Below are 20,321 nucleotides of genomic sequence, written 5' to 3'. Positions count from 1 at the left end.
TCTCTGTTGCTCTTTCATAGTAATATCACTTCACAATGAAATGGAACAACATGGAATTCAAAAATGGAAGCTCTTGGAATCAAATATTTATCACAAAATGAACACTTTCAACTTTAAACATACAATCACTTTTCTCCATACTTAACTCAAAATTAGTAAACAGAATTTTATTCAAACTGTACAAATACCCTTTACATTTAGCCTGAGATTAAGCATGAGAAAGTTCAAGCTGAAGTTAGACTTCATTCCCCAAACACTTAAGCATATGAAAATAAAGCTGAGGATGAATATTCATTTGTCAAACATAATTTAAGCATTCCGATGAACTCTGACAATGAATAATGACCCAAACCAAACTTTAAACTTGCTCTGGTCTATATGATCTTCAAGAGTCTAAAAGTACTACTGTTTAATAATGACTTATAAAAGTCTTCAAATGACAAATTATGAAGATATGTCCAGATGCAGAATTTTAGTTCAACATTTGTATAGCTGCTGCTTTGACTAGTATTAAAAAAACAACTTCCCAATTCTTAATATTCAACATGTACTTGAAAAGATGTAGCAGCATGGTATAGTTTATTTTATTATAAATATTAGTACCTGTAGTAAAATATAAAATACAGAGTCTCCCTTTTTCAAATAGTAAGTCTCTGAATGCTTCATTCATCCTTTGGTTTCAAACCTATACAATGCGCTCCTGTGACATTGTAGATTTTGCATCTAGACAGAACACTGTACATCTGTTGGGAAGGAGGGGTGCTGTGGGAATACCAAAGCACCACATCATACAAAGTAAACGCTGAAGCAAAAATACTTTCTGAATATATACTGTACATCATGTAAACAAACATTCATAAGAAGAATCAACACAGGCCAAAATATCATTTTCTAGGAAATCAGAATCTCCTTTCTTTTAAATCACACACGCTGAAGATGCTTTTTGTTAGGAAGAGAATGGAGCCTGTTCCTGTATTTGTTTATGTGCTTAAATATCTTGGAAACAAGTAATTGTTACATTCATTTGCTAACGGTTTGTCCTCTTCGTTGGCTGGCTGTTGCAAACAAGGAATACAGTACTATTTCAGTACCTATGTTTCATGTAAATACTAGCTATGTAATATATAATGAACTCATTTTTATCAGTCCATATTAATAATATAAATAGATTCAATGAAGCAGTGAATTTAAAAATTTGTGCCGGGGAAACTAGTTGATAATTTGTTTCCAATAAGGCTAGTAGCAAGATAATTACTACAAAGTTAGTCTGAGCTAGTAGTAAACCCCTGATTTAGCGAGCTGAATCAAAGTCTGAAGTTAGGTCATTTTATTTCCTCTATTACTGTGCAAATCTAGAATTTCCTAAGTAAGAGAGAGTGCTGGCAGTCTTGCGATAAGCAAATGAAATACTGCTTAGGTTTCTGAAATGCAGAGACACTATATGAAGAAATCTGAATGTCTTAATGATGGTGTCACAGCAGTGACCTTAGGATTTCCTAAATGAATCAGAAACTAAGAAAGACAATTCAATCATCAATCAAAAGCCTACATGTGAAGCAAAAAAAATAAAAGATACAAAATCAAAGATGCATTTTCTGCTATGACCATATGCAGCAGTTTCAAGCTGTATGTCAACCTTGTGTACCAGCAGCAGCCCCCTCTAACAGGAAAAAAAGCTTAGTCATGACTGTCCCTCTCTTTTCAAAGCTTCCAGTCTTTGAAGGAGCGCATTTCCAAATGCTTCCCGGTACGCAGGGCTAAGCGTATCCAACAGGGAGTAGACTGTTTCGTGGTAGGGAGTCTGTAAATGATCATCCACCTGGTCGAAAGCATACCCTACCACCTACAAGAAAAATTAAATAATCAGATTTCATCTTGGTACAGAAAGCAAAAAAAAACACAAGTTTTTACATGGGTCATTCTCTAATGACATTATGCATTTCTCAATTAATAGTTAGAATACACATTTTAAATATCCATACAACCTATAATATTTAAGCAATTTATAAAATAAGGAACATCACCAGCAAAATGCTCTCACCAGTTTTTTCTCAAAATTTAAAAGGTTTGATTTACCTACTCTTGATCCTGAAAATCATGAGAAACGCCGGGCTGGAGAAGCACAAGTTGGAATCAAGATTGCCGGGAGAAATATCAATAACCTCAGATATGCAGATGACACCACCCTTATGGCAGAAAAGTGAAGAGGGACTAACATGCCTCTTGATGAAAGTGAAAGTGGAGAGTGAAAAAGTTGGCTTAAAGCTCAACAATCAGAAAACCAAGATCATGGCATCTGGTCCCATCACTTCATGGCAAATAGATGGGGAAACAGTGGAAACAGTGTCAGACTATGTTTTGGGCTCAAAAATCACTGCAGATGGTGATTGCAGCCATGAAATTGAAAGACACTTACTCCTTGGAAGGAAAGTTATGACCAACCTAGATAGCATACTGAAAAGCAGAGACATTACTCTGCCAACAAAGGTTCGTCTAGTCAAGGCTATGGTTTTTCCAGTGGTCATATATGGATGTGAGAGTTGGACTGTGAAGAAAGCTGAGCACTGAAGAACTGATGCTTTTGAACTGTGGTGTTGGACAAGACTCTTGAGAGTTCCTTGGACTGCAAGGAGATCCAACCAGTCCATTCTGAAGGAGATCAGCCCTGGGTATTCACTGGAGGGACTGATGCTAAAGCTGAAACTCCAATACTTTGGCCATCTCATGCGAAGAGTTGACTCATTGGAAAAGACCCTGATGCTGGGAGGGATTGGGAGCAGGAGGAGAAGGGGATGACAGAGGATGAGATGGCTGGATGGCATCACGGACTCGATGGACATGAGTTTGAATGAAATCCGGGAGCTGGTGAGGGACAGGGAGGCCTGGCATGCTGCGATTCATGGGGTCACAAAGAGTTGGACACGACTGAGCGACTGAACTGAACTGATCCTGAAAATACAGAGTTGAAAAAGCTATACAAAAACAGAATTTCATTTTCATAGTCTAAAACATGTTTCTACTTAATTCTACATATACTGAGGGCCTTTTTATAAAGACTATAATAATTATATTCACTATAATTAATAACACCGTGGGGCTTTTTTATTCTTATTTTAAAAAATTATTTCTGTGTGACTGTGCCGAGGCTTCCTTGCTGTGTGTTTCCTCTAGCTGCAGTCAGCGGTGGCTACTCTCCAGGCGCAGTATGCAGGCTTCTCGTTGTGGTGGCTTCTCTTGCTGCAGAGCACAGCCTCTAGGGCTCCTGGGCTCCAGTAGCTGGAGCACACTGGTTCAGTAGTTGTGGGACACGGGCTTAGTTGTCCCATGGCATGAGGAATCCTCTTGGATGAAGGAAGGAACCTGTGTCCCCTGCATTGGCAAGTGGGTTCTTAATCACTGGACCATGAGGGAAGTCCCTATTAGTTCATACTTTTATCATTATTTATGTGATTTGGGCTTTTTTTTAAAAATAAAGAGTTGTAAAATTTACTTATAGTTTTAATTCTGGTTTATAATTAGTTATAATTAGTTTATAATTAGTTATAATTAGAAATGCCAGTTTCATGTTACTAATACATGACTTATCTGCTCAATTCTGTGAGATAAAAGGAAATGTTAACCTGTGAGTGTGTTTTTCCTGTTTGTTTTTTCCTTTAAACACAGCTAAAGCTTTTTTTTCCAACGAGATTATAAGACTTATACCCTGGTTCACCAGCACAGTGTAGGGCAAAATCAACGTCAGTTTTGCTGACTTTACTAAAGCCTGTGAATTCCTCATACAAACTCTAAATTTTTGTGACATCTACTCAAGCCATAGGAGATGCATGTTTATGCTAGAAACAGAAGCAGTGCTGTTGTTTTTAATGAAAAGCAGAGGCAGACACCTAAGGAAGATGAACTGCACCACTGTGGAACCATGCCCTGTCTCAGTCCAGTCTACAGCGTACTATGATTCTGTTTGCTCCTCTCTTTCCCCTGATATCTGTGGTCTTCCTGGGAACATGGATCATGTCTTATTTACATGGTTTGATGTCTAATTTCTGACACAGGATAGTTACTCAATAAATGTCAACTGAATCAGACAGAAAAAAAATAAATATTTGAGTACCTACATGCCAGGTTTTATAACTGACCCAGATCTTTGTGCAAACTTTATTCACATAACGTCCCCCAAAACTTTTTTCAGCTTTTGTTTTAAACCTCCAAGTTACAGATAAAGAAGCAGGGACTCAGACTGACTGACTCACCCAACGTCACTCAAATTCACAAAGATTTCCAACTGTCAACAAAACCTTCCTACCTCACCAGAATTTAACAGTGCCAGAGAAAATTAATTTACCTAGGGTTATTTATTTCTACTTTTGCTTTACCTATTTCTATTTAAGGTCCACTTCTAAACACTGCAAGTTTTGGGTACAAACTTAGGGATTTAGGAAGGGAAGCATAAAGATTTCCAGGATTATTCTCAAAGCCAAGATGCAGTTGTGTGGGAAATGAGAGTAGTTACAACTCAGGTTTCAATGTAAGTGAGCCTCCACCAGGGGATACACAGAACATGTGACTCACACACATCTTAGGGAAACTGAATCCACTGAAATAAAGAGATGGTCACATGCTTGTTTAATGTATCACATGACATTCTTACTTGCTTAAACCATGTACTCTACTACTTCATGATCCTGTGCAACTTTGGGAGAACTACTCTTAATGGATTTAGAAACAGAAAAGTCAGAGATTTCTGACCAAGCTTGAAGGCTATTTATTTATTTAGGATGTACCGTGTGACTTGCAGGATCTCAGTTCCTGACCAGAGGTTGAATTTGGCTATGAAATCGCTGAGTCCTAACCACAGGACTGTGTGGGAATTGCCAAGGTTAATTAGTAAAGTTAAATAGACATGAGTAACATTAAACTAGACATTTCTAATGTCCATTCCTTTGTTCCACAGGTTAAAAAAAAATTTTTTTTTTTAAACGAGAAGTTGTTCTCAGATAGTGCTTTCTATTATTCTAAAGTCAGGATTCTGGTTTAAAGGATGCAGAGAGGTCGTTCTGCCTAGAAAAGCTTACATGTAATAAATGGAAATTTATTCTTGGAAATTTGGAGGCAGAGCATTCTGCTGTGACTTAATTCTGATCTAACAGCTAGTGAATGGTGGAGTCAAGCATGATCTATCTATTTCTCTATGTATGGCTGAGCAGCTTCTGGGATCTTACTTCCCTTACCAGGGATCAAATCCGAGCCCTCAGCAGTGAAAGAGTGGAGTCCTAACCACTGGACCAGCAGGGAATTCCTTCTAGTATGTTGTTTTAGTAGAAGAAATATTTATATGACGTGGAAGAAGATTCAACACAATGACTGAAAAAGTCATCCAGTGTAGAGAATGCATAATTTTGGTAGACATGCTTAGCAAGAGATAAGAAATCAGTTTATTTGGGGGAAGACAGTTACAACAAAATACTCAGAATCAAATCTGTTTTTTTTTTCCCCCCAAAATCCATTCTTATGTTGACTGAAAGACTTCAGAATTAATAAAAAAAATTCTTAGGGGAAAGAAAAAAAAATTTTTCTTTAAAAAAAAAATCTTGGAAGCTACTGGGTGTCAAGTTCTCACCTAAAACTCTTTCTCATTCCCTGATTCCTGAACCTTTTGGATCAAATGGTAAAGATTTTTTTTTTTTTTCTAAAGGGAAAAGGGACTTACCCTGAGCCCTGCTTCAGTGAGCTCCAGGCAGTATCTGTTCCTTTCTCTTGTTTCCACATTGATATAGGCCACATCGTCTGCACAGCGCAGGGTTTTTGAGACAAACATGGTGTTAACAGCAAAGAGAACATCATTTACAACTGCTTCGGCTTCCAGCCTCATGTCTTTCATATCAGTTCCTTCAAAGCCATTAAGCTCAGCCTCTTCTTCAAATCCTGACACGCCGCTCAGCTCCATGGGATTACAGTCTGTTTCCATTCTGCAGAAAACCGGGTATGAAACAGGCTTATAAAAAGATATTCACACATTAATATTTGATTAAAAAGCAGCTGTGCCTTGCAACTGCCATTTATTAGAAAATATCATAATAAGCTAACAATTTTTAGTGAAAATATTGCCTAAAACCATTTTCAGTAGTTTTTCATAGCAAAACTACAGACACTTATAGGTTAAAAAAAAAAAAATCTCTTCTCCACTTCTTCCCAAAAGGTTAACCCCATACTGTAAGAATTCAGAATATTAATTTTTAGCTATGTCAAACAATGCCAATGTAAAAATCTTAGTACCTATTTCTTTACAAATGTGAAGGATATTTAGAACTGGATTGCTGAGTCAAAGTACATGCTCATTTTAACCTTCAATAGATACTGCTGATCCACCTTCAAAAAAGGCTGCATGACTGATACTCCACCGACAGAGTATGAGGGACTGAGTTCTTTTTCATGGCACCCTTTCCAACTCTTTTTAATATTTGCCAGTGTGAGAGACAAAGAATATGCATTTCTTTGATTAAACAACTTTTGGGCTATTTATAAGATTTTTTTAAAAGGTATTTTTTATGGTATATTTTTAGTTCCAAGATCATATAGCTATGAAAAAACAAAACAAAACAGAAATGGTAATGAACTGAAGTTGCCTCAAGTCAGAGCTTAAGTCTTTACCTGCTACAGGACACTCTCAATAGTTCCTTTTGTGACTTCTGGATTTGGGGTTTTGCCCAAGAAGCAACCTGCCCCATTCCATGATTACATTTTAAAGCCCTCTAAATCATCTTCTGAATTCTCATTCTCTATCTCTATAGTTAACTCTCTGATTGGTCTGGAATTTATTCTGTATAGCTTTATTTTCCAAGTGGATAGCCTACTGTCCCAACACCACCCTTTTTTTTTTTTTTTTTTACTGGTTGCTTGAATTGGCTCATATATTATACTTTCAAAAATATTATTTTCTGTGTTTACTTGATCCAGTATTATTGCCAGTCTGCTTCTGCCTCTCTCTTCTGTGACTTGTGGAACAGTTGAGGACTGTTAAAAATTCAAAATATATGAATAAGAAAAGTGAATAAATGTGAGACTGCTTTGGAATATAAAAACAGCTTTTCAGAATAAGATATAATTTCTTTTCACCAGTAAACTTTATGAAAGTAAATTAAGATTTTATTTTTCTTATATGGATTAAGCATCCACTGACCTAACTATAGGACAATTCTTCAACTTGCTAACGAACATTTATTTGTACTATTTGTCTATTACTTTACAATTTCCATCCCTTTTCCTAAAGTTACCAACTTGTGCTCTACTTGTGTAATGTTCAAAATTAGTGGTTCTCAATTGTGGCAGAAACCCCATCTCAGAGACACTGAATCAAAACCTCTGGGAGATATTTCTGGGTATTTTTTCAGAGTTTCTGGGTGATTCTACTGTCAGGCCAATGCTCTGAATTATTAGCAAACCTCTTAAGGGACTAGAGTTTCCATAACTGCAGGTTATTTGCATATTGTAAAAGTCAAAACTATTTGCTAAAGACAGTTTATGATAAACTATGTGAAGCTATTTCAAAAAACTACTTAGCAAATGTACAAATAATATAATCCTTCAATCCTATTTCAAGTAATGATATGTTGTAACTGGCCCTTTATCTTGTTTCCCACAACACTTGACAGAATTAGTCACTAACAATACAAGTTAATTATAAATTTATCAATTATTGCTAGAAGAATTTGTCAGATAACTGAAATCTCACATTGACTTACTATATATGAAAGTGAAAATATTTGATTTTCTAAAAATCTCTCCCTGCTCTAGAAATAATCATTATATTCCTTAATATTATACTTGGTTTTACATATAAGAAATGAGCCCATTTTATTTATTTTTTTACAAAGTCAGGTTTGAAGATTTTGAAACATGCCTGTCTACTATAAATCTCTTAATATCCTGAATGCCAGACATCTTTATTTTGCTCAAGTAATCAAGTATCTCAATTACAGATGTCAGAAATAATAACTTACATGAAAAAGATGTTTACATGAGAAAGCTTGACGAGAGCCAAGCTTTTAAAGAGTCTAATTCATTGCAACTAGGACCACAAGGACACGGAAAGCTGAAGACTCCAGTACTAGAATGTAAGAAATCCGCACGGGCCAGTAAAGCAGGTCATCAAACTGTTGTGGAGTAATTAGTACCAAGGGGGCAAAAAAAAGAGAAAGACACCTTTCCCAAGACTGTGAACTTTTAGATGTTTCTCTGAAATGCTTCTGAATGATGCATAAAAGAGCAGACATATCCAGAACTTTCGATGATACATATAAATCGATAGATTTTCATATTGAAGCATTATACAAGTTAATAATATTTTAACCTATCATTATTTTAAGGTATTATTACAATTATCTTTTGTTGGTTATGACAAGCTTTTGATTATTCATCAATATCATTTCCCCTTCCAAATAGTACCCAGATTTTCCAAGGGGAATTATATTACCTCCCCTTCCCCTATTGAGTAGAGTAACCAAGAAATCTGAGCAAGATTGACCCCAATCCCATTTGAAGACTGTCCTGAACTTCACACACAGAAATCTTCCCAGTCACTTTCACGCAGAGTAGTTTGCAGCACCTGGCCCCGGCTGCTCCTGGTACACACCCCAAGATGAGGGAAACAATGGGAAGAGAACAGAGGCAAGAGATGCACAGAGAAACTAAGCCCGAGCCCTGATGCTGCCCAGTCTTTGCATTTTTCAGTTAGTGCAGCCAATAAATTCCTGTTACTTTACTGGTAACTGAAAGCATACTGAATTAGGAGCCTCCCCCAAATGAAAAGCACTCATAACCCAGCTCTTCAACAGCTTTATAGAGAGGTTTAAAAAAAAACCCCAAAAACCTGAGCCCTGGGCTTCCCTGGTAGCTCAGTGGTAAAGCATCAGCCTGTTAATGCAAGAGACTGGGGTTTGATCCCTAATCTGGGAAGACCCCACACGCCACAGAGCAACTATGCTCATGTGCATGAGTACCAAGCCTGTGCTCTAGAGCCCAGGAGCCACAGCTACTGAGCCCACGCACCTCAACTACAAAGCCTGTGTGCACAGAGCCCGTGCTGCACAAGAGAAGCCACCACAATGAGAAACCCACGCACCACAACTAGAGAGAAGCCACTGTTCGCCACAACTAAGGAAATGCCTGCTTGGCAATGACGACCCAGCACAGCCAATAAATAAATTTTCAAAAATATTTTTTAAAAAAGAAACCCTGATATTTTTGTGCCTGTTATGTAGAAAGTGCTTAGTGAAAACTTTGTAGAATGTGAGTATCAACATGTGTATTACTTTCCTATTGCTGCTGTTAACAAATTACCACACTTAGTGACTTAAAACAAATTAATTCTTATGATTCTGGCAGGGTGAAATCTAAAATCAAAGTGTTGGCAGGGCTGCAGTCTTTCTGGAGCCTTCGGGGGAGAATCTGTTTCCTTGCCTTTCCAGCTACCAGAAGTTGCCTGCATTTCTTGGCTGCTGGCCCCTTCCTCTGCTCTCAGAGCACATCGCTTCAGTCTCTGGTCGTGGCCATACCTCCATTTTCTCCTGTGCTCCCTTTTATAAGGACCTTCGTGATTGATTATAGTGGGCCCAGCTGAACATCCAGCATATTTCCCCGTCCGAGGCTTAGTCGCATCAGTCATGTCCGACTCTGTGCGACCCCATAGAGGGCAGCCTACCAGGCTCCTCTGTCCCTGGGATTTCCCAGGCAAGAGTACTGGAGTGGGGTGCCATTGCCTTCTCCGAGGCTTAGGGTTAAGGAACTACAAAGTTCCTCTTGTCATAGCAAGTAATATAGTCAGTTTCTGGGGACTAGGACTAGGACGTGGACATCTTTGCGGGGGCAGGGCGGGGGTTGTCATTACCCTGCCTATCATTGTCCATATCCTATAAGCAGGGAAAGGAGTATACAGGTAGGCAAAGAGTCTTCATTTTCTGACTTTCCTTTTTGGAACAGTCATAAGTCACTTTCAAAAGGAGTACTTGTCCAGTCCACTGCCTTCTTTGGGAAGGTTCCTTACTCACAGGATTCATGATCTGTATTCTGTTAACTCCAGCACCATAATCACAGAGAAACGTACTGGGGACGCCTGTTTTATTTAAAAGCAATATTTCGAGGCTGGTAAGGGGTTTATGTATTGTCCTGAATCAGGAGCTCTGTTCAGTTACCTGATGTGGATGGTGACTGGCTCATCCAACCAGATCCTCTCTAGAGGAGTGATCACAGAGCCCAACACCACGAACTCGGTGTGTGACAGGAGCCGCAGAAGCGCGGCAGGGAGCCTTGTGGACGGGGCACCGGAGGAGAGGCTTCCACATTTTCATCACGCATCCCAGTAACTACAGGTGTTTGGAGCAGGTACCTCATGATATGTGCATTTATTTATATATACTACCACAATTAGCCTATCAAAACACAGAAACATGAATTTTCATATTTCTACCTTCTCTTTAAATTCATATTTCTATGTTTTGAGTTCTTTACTTGTGCTAACACAGTAGCTACCAAGCATATGTGGCTTCTACTCACTTGAAGTCTTACAAGAGTGACTGAGGAACTGAATTTCAAATTTTATTTAATTTTCATTCATTTAAATTTAAAAAGCCAGTGGCTACTGTGTCAGGTAGCACAGGACTAGGCCTCTGTGAATACTTGTGGATAACACAATGAATTTGTTGTTGTTCAGTTGCTAAGTCCTGTCTGACTCTGTGACCCCATGGAATGCAGGATGCCAGGCTCCTCTGTCCACTCTCTCCTGGAGTTTGCTCAGATTCATGTCCATTAAGTTGGTGATGCTAACCACCTCATCCTCTGTCATCCCCTTCTCCTTCTGTCTTCAATTTCTCCCAGCATCAGGGTCTTTTCCAATGAGTTGGCTCTTCGCATCAGGTGGCCAAAGTATTGGAGCTTCGGCTTCAGCATCAGTCCTTCCAATGACTAATCAGGGTTGATTTCCTTTAGGATTGACATTGTTGAAAAAAAATCAATAGACATAAGGTACTAACTTCAGCTTATTTTATGTATGAGTAGCAAGATTTGGAAACAAGCATGTTAGAAAATCTATCTTAGCTATTCTATGGAGGGAAATTAACCACCAGCGTTTCAAATGGTAAAAACTAATGAATTACTTCTAGTTTTTATTCTTGTCAATTTAGACTCTATGTATCCAGCATTTTTCTAAGCCTTAGAAGATTAATTAAATACGTTTACTGGTAGTTCACAGCCTCATTTGGGATATATGACAAGCACATCAAATATGTACATAAATATCAATGCCGTATACATGCAACATAAGAAATGTATAATTAGAGAACACAATGATATGCCTTGGTCCTACTACAGACTTACCACTAAACATGTATAAACTTGGGCTGGCCATACAACCTCAAAGGGTTCATGGTTTTCTTGTTTATAGAACAAAGGGGAATGAACAGGAAATTCTTGACTGGTTTTGATAGCTCTGACATTCCATGATTTACTACATAATTGTTAGTTACTATGGAGCTTGACTCATGAAAGAGGTCAGTCAAAACTGGGCTTGAATGAGCGCAGATGAAGAGATATTAATAGGCAGAGAAGACTTGAGAGTTGTGAAGGATTCTTCGAAGGGAACAACGCATAACCAAAATTCAGGGAGTGCCAGGAACTGTAAGCAAACTAACTTAGGTAGCCTACAACAAGGAAAGTGCTGAGAGTAGTTAATGTGAATGACCCAATTTGAGAGGGAGCTAATACCTAAAGCAACAGAATCTGATTTTGATAAAATCGGCTGTTTTAAGCTCTTGACAATGGGAAGAGCAGTGTCTTTAAGTAGGTTTCCTGTAAGCAGCAAATAGTTTGGTCCTGCTTTTTCAAACTGATAATTCTACTTTTAATTGGACTGTTTAGACCATTTATGTTTAATATGATTACTATGATTGATGTGGTTACTATCTCTTTTGTTCTCTATCTGTCCCACCTGTACCTTATTTCCTTTTCCTTATTTTTCTACTTTTGAACTGATCACTTTTTAGGATTCTATTTTAAACCTATTGATGGCTTTTAACTCTGAATGTTTTTGGTGGTTGCTTTAGAGTTTACAGTATACATCTTTAACTTATAATATCTTCAACCGTTTTTTTTTTAAAATTTAGAATTAACTTCCTAGTTTTTATTTAAAAAAATTTATTTTTATCTGCGCTCATTTTTTACTCTTTTCCTCTTTGTGTTTTACTTTGAACAGTTTCTGTTGCTATGTATTCACATTCTTTTCTAATCTTTTTTTTTTTTTTGGAAGTATCTAATCTCTTCTACTTGGGTCCGTCTTAAAAAACACCACAATTTCCATGTCTCCCTCTTTTCTCTATTTTTTGAACATGTGGAACAATTGTAATAAATGTTTTAATGTCATGGATATTTCTGGGTTAGTTTCAACTGATAGTTTTTCTAGTTGTTATGGGTTGTATACTGCTATATTTAACTTATATGCAGAGTACACCATGAGAAACGCTGGACTGGAAGAAACAAGCTGGAATCAAGATTGCCGGGAGAAATATCAATAACCTCAGATATGCAGGTGACACCACCCTTATGGCAGAAAGTGAAGAGGAACTAAAAAGCCTCTTGATGAAAGTGAAAGAGGAGAGTGAAAAAGCTGGCTTAAAGCTCAACATTCAGAAAACAAAGATCATGGCATCTGGTCCCATCACTTCATGGGAAATAGATGGGGAAACAGTGGGAACAGTGTCAGACTTTATTTTTTGGGGCTCCAAAATCACTGCAGATGGTGACTGCAGCCATGAAATTAAAAGACACTTACTCCTTGGAAGAAAAGCTATGACCAACCTAGATAGCATATTCAAAAGCAGAGACATTACTTTGCTGACTAAGGTCCGTCTAGTCAAGGCTATGGTTTTTCCTGTGGTCATGTGTGGATGTGAGAGTTGGACTGTGAAGAAGGCTGAGCACCAAATAATTGATGCTTTTGAACTGTGGTGTTGGAGAAGACTCTTGAGAGTCCCTTGGACTGCAAGGAGATCCAACCAGTCCATTCTGAAGGAGATCACCCTGGGATTTCTTTGGAAGGAATGATGCTAAAGCTGAAGCTCCAGTACTTTGGCCACCTCATGTGAAGAGTTGACTCATTGGAAAAGACTCTGATGCTGGGAGGGATTGGGGGCAGGAGGAGAAGGGGACGACCGAGGATGAGATGGCTGGATGGCATCACCAACTCGATGGACGTGAGTCTGAGTGAACTCCGGGAGATGGTGATAGACAGGGAGGCCATCGCAGGCCTGCTGCGATTCATGGGGTCGCAAAGAGTTGGACATGACTGAGTGACTGAACTGAACTGCTCTTTACATGCCTGATATTTTTGACTGGATGTCAGACTTCACGGATTTTTACCTTGTATTTGCTGAATATATTTTTTATTCCTATAAATATTATTGAGCATTGCTCTGGGATGCAGTTATCTGTGAAAAGCTTGATCCTTTCAGGTCCTGCTTCTAGGCTTTTTAAAGTAGCAGCAAAACTGATTTAGCCTCTGGTTGTTTCTCCACTGTGGTGGTAAAACCTTTTTTGGGTATTCTACCTGATGGCCTATGAATTATGAGATTTTTTTTCATTCTGGGTGAGAGGAACTGTAACTATCGCTGGTCCTGTTTGAACTCTGAAAATTCCTCTAATTCTTTTGGGTAGCTTCTTCACACCTAGCTGTTGATCAGTCTGTTTAGCTGCAGACTGGAGGGGATCCTCTGCATATATCCATGGTACTCACTAAGAAGCTCTCTACCATCTAGTACTCTTTCCCAGCTGCCTGGCCTTCCTGGACTCCTAGCTTCTTATCTTCAATTCAGGCAGACTCCTGGGTTCTGCCTGGGCTTCTCCTTCCAAGGCCATGCTTAGAAATTCTCTCCAGGCATCACTGTCCTTCGCTGCTTAATGTCCAAAATCTTAAAACCATTGTTTCACGTATTTCTGCCCACTGTTTTGATTCAGGTGGAAGGGTAAATCTGGTCCCTGTCACTTTATCTTAGCCATATGTAGAATCCTGTTACCCAGTTTTGAGCTAATTTTGCAATCTTATTTTTAAAATTTTATTTATTTATTTGGCTGTACTGGGTTTTAGGTGCGGCATGCAAACCCTAATTGCGGCATGTGGGATCTAGTTTCCTGAGCAGGGACTGAACCCAGGCCCCCTGCATCAGGAGCTTACAGTCTTAGCCACTGGACTTCCAGGGAAGTCCCTGCAGTCTTGTTTAATCAGTTCTTCTTTCATTGATTTTCATCTCTCTTGCCTTTGAATCAACTTTACCATCTTGTTTGTTGTTTCATCAATGAGTTAATTATATTTTTGACACATGCTTACTATATATTTTTATAAGACCCATACTATTTTACTTAAAAAACTGTAAGGTGGAGTTAACTATATCCTGCTTCCTTAGAATTTGTTTTGATACTTCTGTACATATCATACTTCATGGCAAATGGAGGTCTGTGGTATGACTATCATGAGCACAGTGTCTGGCATAAAGCAGGTCTTCACCGAATACTTTCTGAATGAATAAACCAAAGAAGAAGTACTTTCTGCTTCTCAAGCTATAGTACTTAAGTTAGCTCCATGACATGGGGCAAAAAGCTACAGGATAAACATGGTAGACACTTCTGGAAATACGTATCACTGTTAAAGTAACAATATTATGAAGTTTGATGCAAAATTGCCTAAAATTTTATAGCAAATGGCAGTTTCAAGCCATGTCCTCTTTAAGTTGGGCTTCCCTGGTGGCTCAGCGTAATGAATCCGTGTGCCAATGCAGGAGACACGGGACAGTCCCTGGGTCAGCAAGATCCCTGGAGAAGGCAATGGCAACCTTCTCCAGGATTCTTGCCTGAGAAATCCCATGGATAGAGGAGCTTGGCAGGCTACAGTCCATGGGGTTGCAAACAGTCAGACATGACTTGGCACCTAAACAATGACAACAAAGCTAGTTTAACCTTCATTTTCCATAACACATAACATTTAATGTTTTCAAGAGCTCTGAGATGTCTATTTTGAAATTAAAATTTAAATCAGTATCACTTGCAGCATTACTAACACACAGTACTTGTAATTTAGATAAAAACGGCTTATTTTTCCATTCATACACTCATTTATAAAATTACTCTGCACCCTACTTTCAACAAAGACACACATACACAACCCAGTAATAATAAAAAATCAAGCGAAGTGCTTCAGATGATTAAGGAAGAAGGTAAGGTAAAGAAATACATAGTGTTCACTTGAGAAGTGTTTTTTTTCTCTTAAGATTTAATTTAATTAGGCAGCTCATGAATCAGGCAGAATTCCATCTGGCAACAAGAAGTATACTCCTGGAGAACTTTTTTTAAACTGTAAATAAGCAACCAAACTACAACCCCATAAACAACCTTTCCTTCAAAACAAGAAACTAAATGAGATTTCTAAAAAAAGACTAAAAAAATGAATGCTTAACCACCAAAACCAAGATAACACTGGGAGCTAGCTTTTTGTTTCTATATAACCCTCTAGGTTATATAGAGGATTGGTACTGTATTTAATATAAGGTACATTCTAGCTAAAAGAGATATAGACATATCTAAAGAGATAGAGAAATAGAAAACCTCTTTGTTTTCCATTTAAAATCTGGCTGTCTACCAGACTCTGGGCGATATTCTGTTGCCAGCACCTTCAAAAATTGGAATACCTTACAGGCGATTTTAATCTGGTACATTGCATCACCTTGCGTAAAATTTCCAAATGATTCCTTATAACATCATACATAAATTATTTAAGAACCAGCTCTTACTTCATCTGTTGGTTTATTTGGGGGCTGTGTTAGTAGTTTGGGGAGAACTCATGAAACTAGTTATCAAGATATCTAAGACCAAGATATCAAGATCACAAAGTTCTTTATTCTCTACTTCTTAATTTAGTAGATTTTGTTTCATCACAAATTTACACAGCATCCAAGAGCCAGCAAAAGACTGTAGATTTTTCCTTGATGGCAAAAGAATGGGCCTAGAAAGAGTCATATATACAGCATAATAAAAGAACAGGGCCAGAATGATTTCAAGGCAGTATACAGACATGAAACTTATATTTTGAAAGAAAGTTTGATTTTTCAGTTGCCATTACAACAGTCAGCTGAGGGCTAGAATGTAGTATCTTAATCATGATCACAGTTGACCCTTGAACAACACAGGTTTGAACTGCACATGTCTACTCACGTGCAGATTGATTTTCAATAATAAATACTGCAGTACTACATAATCTGTGCTGAGTGAACTGGCGAATGTGCAACTGTATATTTAGAGAACTGACTGTAAGTTATGGGTGAATTTTGAATTTTGGGCGGGTTGGTGTCCTTAACCACAGTGTTGTTCAACGGTCAACTGTACTTTCATTTGTATCACACAGCACATTCTGGAAAAATCCTGTTGTGAACAAGCAGTGGCCACATAGTGTGACGGTTAAAGGGCTCTTCTGAACAGACTGATCAGGGCTAGAATCTCAGCTCTGTCACTTAATCAGAGACTTGGGGAAAGAGATATCAATCCCTCTAGTCACACATTCCTCCTCCCCAAAATGAAGCCAACAAGAGCATCTACCTTAAAGGGATCCCGACAGGACTAAATGAGTGAAAATGCGGAAAGCGCTTAGCATGGTACTGGGCACAGTAAGCAAGAAATATTATGTTAACTATTATACATTAAAAATAAAAGCACTTACATATCTTTAAAGAAGAAAGACTGACCTTTTTTAAAAAGTAAAAATATTTATCTGGCTGCGCAGGTCTTAGTTGCAGCATGTGGGATCTAGTTCTCTGACCAGGATCATACCTGGGCCCTCCACACTGGGAGCTTGGAGTCTTAGCTACCGGACCACCAGCGATGCCCCAAGATTGACCTTTGACCGAAGCTCTTTGACTCCAAGTTCAGGGCTCCTTGGGCTTCCCTGGTAGCTCATTTGGTAAAGAATCTGCCTGCGATGCAGGAGACCTGGGTTCAATCCCTAGGTCGGGAAGATCCCCTGGAGAAGAGAATGGCAACCCGCTCCAGTATTCTTGCCCAGAGAATTCCACAGACAGAGAAGCCTGGTCACAAAAGAGTTGGACACGACTGATTGACTATCACTTCCACTTCCAAGGCTCTTTACAGTGTGTGGAGTGGCTATGGCTTTGGCCTTTTACGGCTCTGAGAAGCATGTGACACGGAACACTACCATCTTACTCCTGTCACCACAGGCACAAGTCTTCAAGGCCAAAATCATCTCAGCTTTTCTTTTATTTTACATGTTAACATGGATTCCTTGCAAGGATGATTTTTTTTGTCATGACCATTCAGCCTCTGGTATGTAGCCTCTGACCTGTTATTACAATGTTTGGTTGCTAATTACTTTCATCAACCTCAATTAATGATCAACTGTTAACATTTTGTGATAGTTCTTTGTCTGTGATAAAACATAAAACGCTGTTAGGATAAGTTTGTACCCTATTTGAACTAGAGGTAGAATTAAGGACAAATCTTAAACCTTAACAATTTATGCTGAATTTCTCCCAGAAAGCATAAAATGGACCCAGCAACACACTTAACACTCTGAAAACAGTATGTTTGTTTTTACAAAATCTCCCAGTTTTTATTTTCCTATTCTGATATTTGAAATTTCACACATTCTCTGGACAGTCTAATGTAATTCTCTATTCCAAAAAGGAATCAATTATTTAACATTTCAATTTGAAAAGTAAACTCTGTCCATTCATCAAAAGTCTGGTTCAAAACTCCCCAAATCTTAACTCCCTGTCAGGCTGGCTCCTGCACTTTCCTATTATTTTGTTTACTCTCCTTTTATGGGAAGCATTATAATTATTTATAAGTACAGTTTCTTATCTTTCAAATATATCCAGAATCCAACTGTTTTTTCCCATCTTCACTTTTACCGCTCTCATCCAAGCCACTGTCACTTCTGCCGGAAAGTGAAAGTCACTCAGTCGTGTCCAACTCCTCGCAACCCCATGGACTTATGCAGACCATGGAATTCTCCAGGCCAGAATACTGGAGTGGGCAGCCGTTCCCTTCTCCAGGGGATCTTCCCAACTCTGGGATAGAACCCAGGTCTCCTTCATTGCAGGCAGATTCTTTACCAGCTGAGCCACAAGAGATGTCCTAGATCACTGCAATATCTTTCACACTGGCCTTGCTTTTTCATCTCTGGGCCTCTTACCTCCATATAAGTCTATTCTCAACACAGCAGTCAGCACGATCCTGTGAAGACTTTAGCCAGGTTATGGTACTTCTTTCCTCAAATCCATTCACTGACTGAGTAAAAAGGGAAAGTCCTTATAGAGACTGCCCTCTCACCCCCAAGCCTCCAGCTTCTCCTTTTTCCCTCACTACCTCCCGATGTTCCTTGTGCTTGCTAAGCATCTCTTGCCATAGGGCCTTGCACTCTATTCCCCCTGCCTGGAAAACTCTTCCTGGCATCACTTACCTTGCTCCCCAGCTTTCCCTAAGTCTCTGCCAAAATGTTACCTGTTAAACAAGAGAGGCTTTCCCTTATTCCCTATATAGAAGTGGCAAATCTATCTCCTCTCCATTATTTTTTTCTATAGCGTTTACTACTGCATATATTTGTTGTTTGCTTCCCCTCCCTTCAATAAAATGTAAGCACTCCATGAGGGCAGGGACTTAATCTGGTCACTGCTGTACCCCCCAGCACCCAGAACAATCCCTGGCACACAGTAGACAATCGATAAATATTTACTGAATAAAGGAATGCCCCTTTCACTATAGATCATAGCTCCCTGAATTCCTCTGTACCTTCTTAATTCATACATTCATTTTTACATGCTAATCTTACTTCCTCCAGTTCTTCGAGTCTGTGCTCGTGACCACACATTTTTCCATGTTACTCCTGATTTAAATAAAAATAATGGGTATCTTCCCATTATTTTGGCTCAGTGGTCAAGAACCCGCCTGCCAATGTGGGTTCGATCTCTGGGTCGGGAAGATCTGGAGGAGATGGCAACCACTCTACTATTCTTACCCGGAGAATCCCATGGACAGGGAAGCCTGGCGTGCTGCAGTCCATGGGGGCCTGTCCATGGGGTAGCAAAAGAGAGGGACGGGAGCGACTAAACAACAATCCGGACCCTACGGAAATCGCTTAAGCATCCTAACAATCTCTGGAGATAAGATATTACTAATATGCTTAAGAAGAGGGCGTCAGAGGATGAGAAGGTGGATGGCATCACCGATGCAATGGACATGAACTTGGGCAAACTTCGGGAGATGGTGAGGGACAAGGAGGCCTGGCGTGCTGCAGTCCATGGGGTCGCAAAGAGTCGGACACGACTGGGCGACTGAACAACAATAACAACACGCTTAAAGTTGGCAAAGACTCAGACAGGGCGGGCGGTGGCCGGTTCAAGGGGCCTCTTGAACAAACGCAGGGCTAACAAGTACCCGGCACAAGATTCTAACCCGGGACACCTGGCTTTCAGGCCACCGAACACCGAACGACACACGCAGGCCTCCTCGGGGTGGACCAAGTTGCGAGTCGGCTCCGCCTCTGCAGGAGTTGCCTCCTAAAAGGCAGAAACACGACTGCGCAGACTGCCACACCAGCACAAGTACTTTTGCCCAGGTCTCCGCGGGGTCGGCAGGCTTTGGCATGGATCCGAGAAAGCGGTTCTGCCCACAAACGCCTCGGAAACTCAAGTTTTTGGGTGTGTGCTGGCGTAGCACACCGAGGGATGAATAAAGCACCTTGGAAGCTGTAAGCCACCAGACAAGACGGTAGAGAAGAGGAAGCTTCGGAAAACAATACCTGGACGAGGCGGGCGACGAATAACTTGCTGACAACGGGCACTGGTCAATAACTGGGGGTAGGGTTGAGGGTGGGGGAGGGCAGGGATGCTCCCGAGAGGCTGCAGCCCTTCCCCAGGGAACCGGCGGCGCCCCGAGCGCCCGTTTCCTGGATCCGAGTCTAAGGTGAGCGGGAACGGCCCAGGCCAGAGCCGCCCCCAGAGCCCCCTCAGCCCGGGCACAGGACCCCCTTCTGCAAGGCGTCCCCTCACGGCCTGGTTCTCCGCGCCCCGTCCCCCACAGAAGGCCCTCGGCTCATCCCCGAAGACCGCCCGGTCGGTCTGCCGGTTGCCAGACGCCCGCCGCCGGCCCCTAACCCGCTCACCTGCGCGTCCCAAGTCCTCCGTCTCCTCCCTCCCCCGGAGTCTGGAACCGACCCGCGGCCCCGCCCCCTGCCCTCCCCGCCCTCGCCCCGCCCCCTCGGAGCCGGAACTGCTCCCTTC

The 20,321-nt window shown here is 40.2% G+C and overlaps 1 protein-coding gene across 4 annotated transcripts; it reads right to left on the bottom strand.

Moving 5' to 3' along the window:
• Positions 1-73: 73 nt before the first annotated feature.
• Positions 74-20,294, bottom strand: GSKIP (GSK3B interacting protein). 4 transcript variants are annotated; one of them, XM_069559404.1, is made up of 4 exons: positions 20,204-20,262; positions 18,236-18,330; positions 5,705-5,963; positions 74-1,843 (listed from the first exon to the last, which is right to left on the bottom strand). In XM_069559404.1, exons 3-4 carry the CDS (start codon positions 5,960-5,962, stop codon positions 1,682-1,684), a joined length of 420 nt encoding a protein of 139 aa, XP_069415505.1. In that variant the 5' UTR covers position 5,963; positions 18,236-18,330; positions 20,204-20,262; the 3' UTR covers positions 74-1,681. The 4 variants fall into 4 exon arrangements, with proteins under 4 accessions (XP_069415505.1, XP_069415504.1, XP_069415507.1 ...); XM_069559403.1 differs by lacking the exon at positions 18,236-18,330 and having other exon boundaries at positions 20,204-20,294; XM_069559406.1 differs by lacking the exon at positions 18,236-18,330 and having other exon boundaries at positions 5,705-5,989; positions 20,204-20,286.
• Positions 20,295-20,321: the final 27 nt, after the last annotated feature.

Source organism: Ovis canadensis, chromosome 18 (assembly GCF_042477335.2).
Source record: "Ovis canadensis isolate MfBH-ARS-UI-01 breed Bighorn chromosome 18, ARS-UI_OviCan_v2, whole genome shotgun sequence".
Classification (NCBI taxonomy): Eukaryota; Metazoa; Chordata; class Mammalia; order Artiodactyla; family Bovidae; genus Ovis; species Ovis canadensis.
This window is presented reverse-complemented; position numbering and strand designations above follow the sequence as displayed.

Bases quoted from the DNA above. Each gene is read 5' to 3' on its own strand.
- GSKIP (XM_069559403.1), bottom strand. From the start codon at position 5,962: ATGGAAACAGACTGTAATCCCATGGAGCTGAGCGGCGTGTCAGGATTT. The intron at 1,844-5,704 runs GTAAGTCCCTTT...TTTTTCTTGTAG, and splicing joins TCACTGAAGCAGGGCTCAGG to GTGGTAGGGTATGCTTTCGA.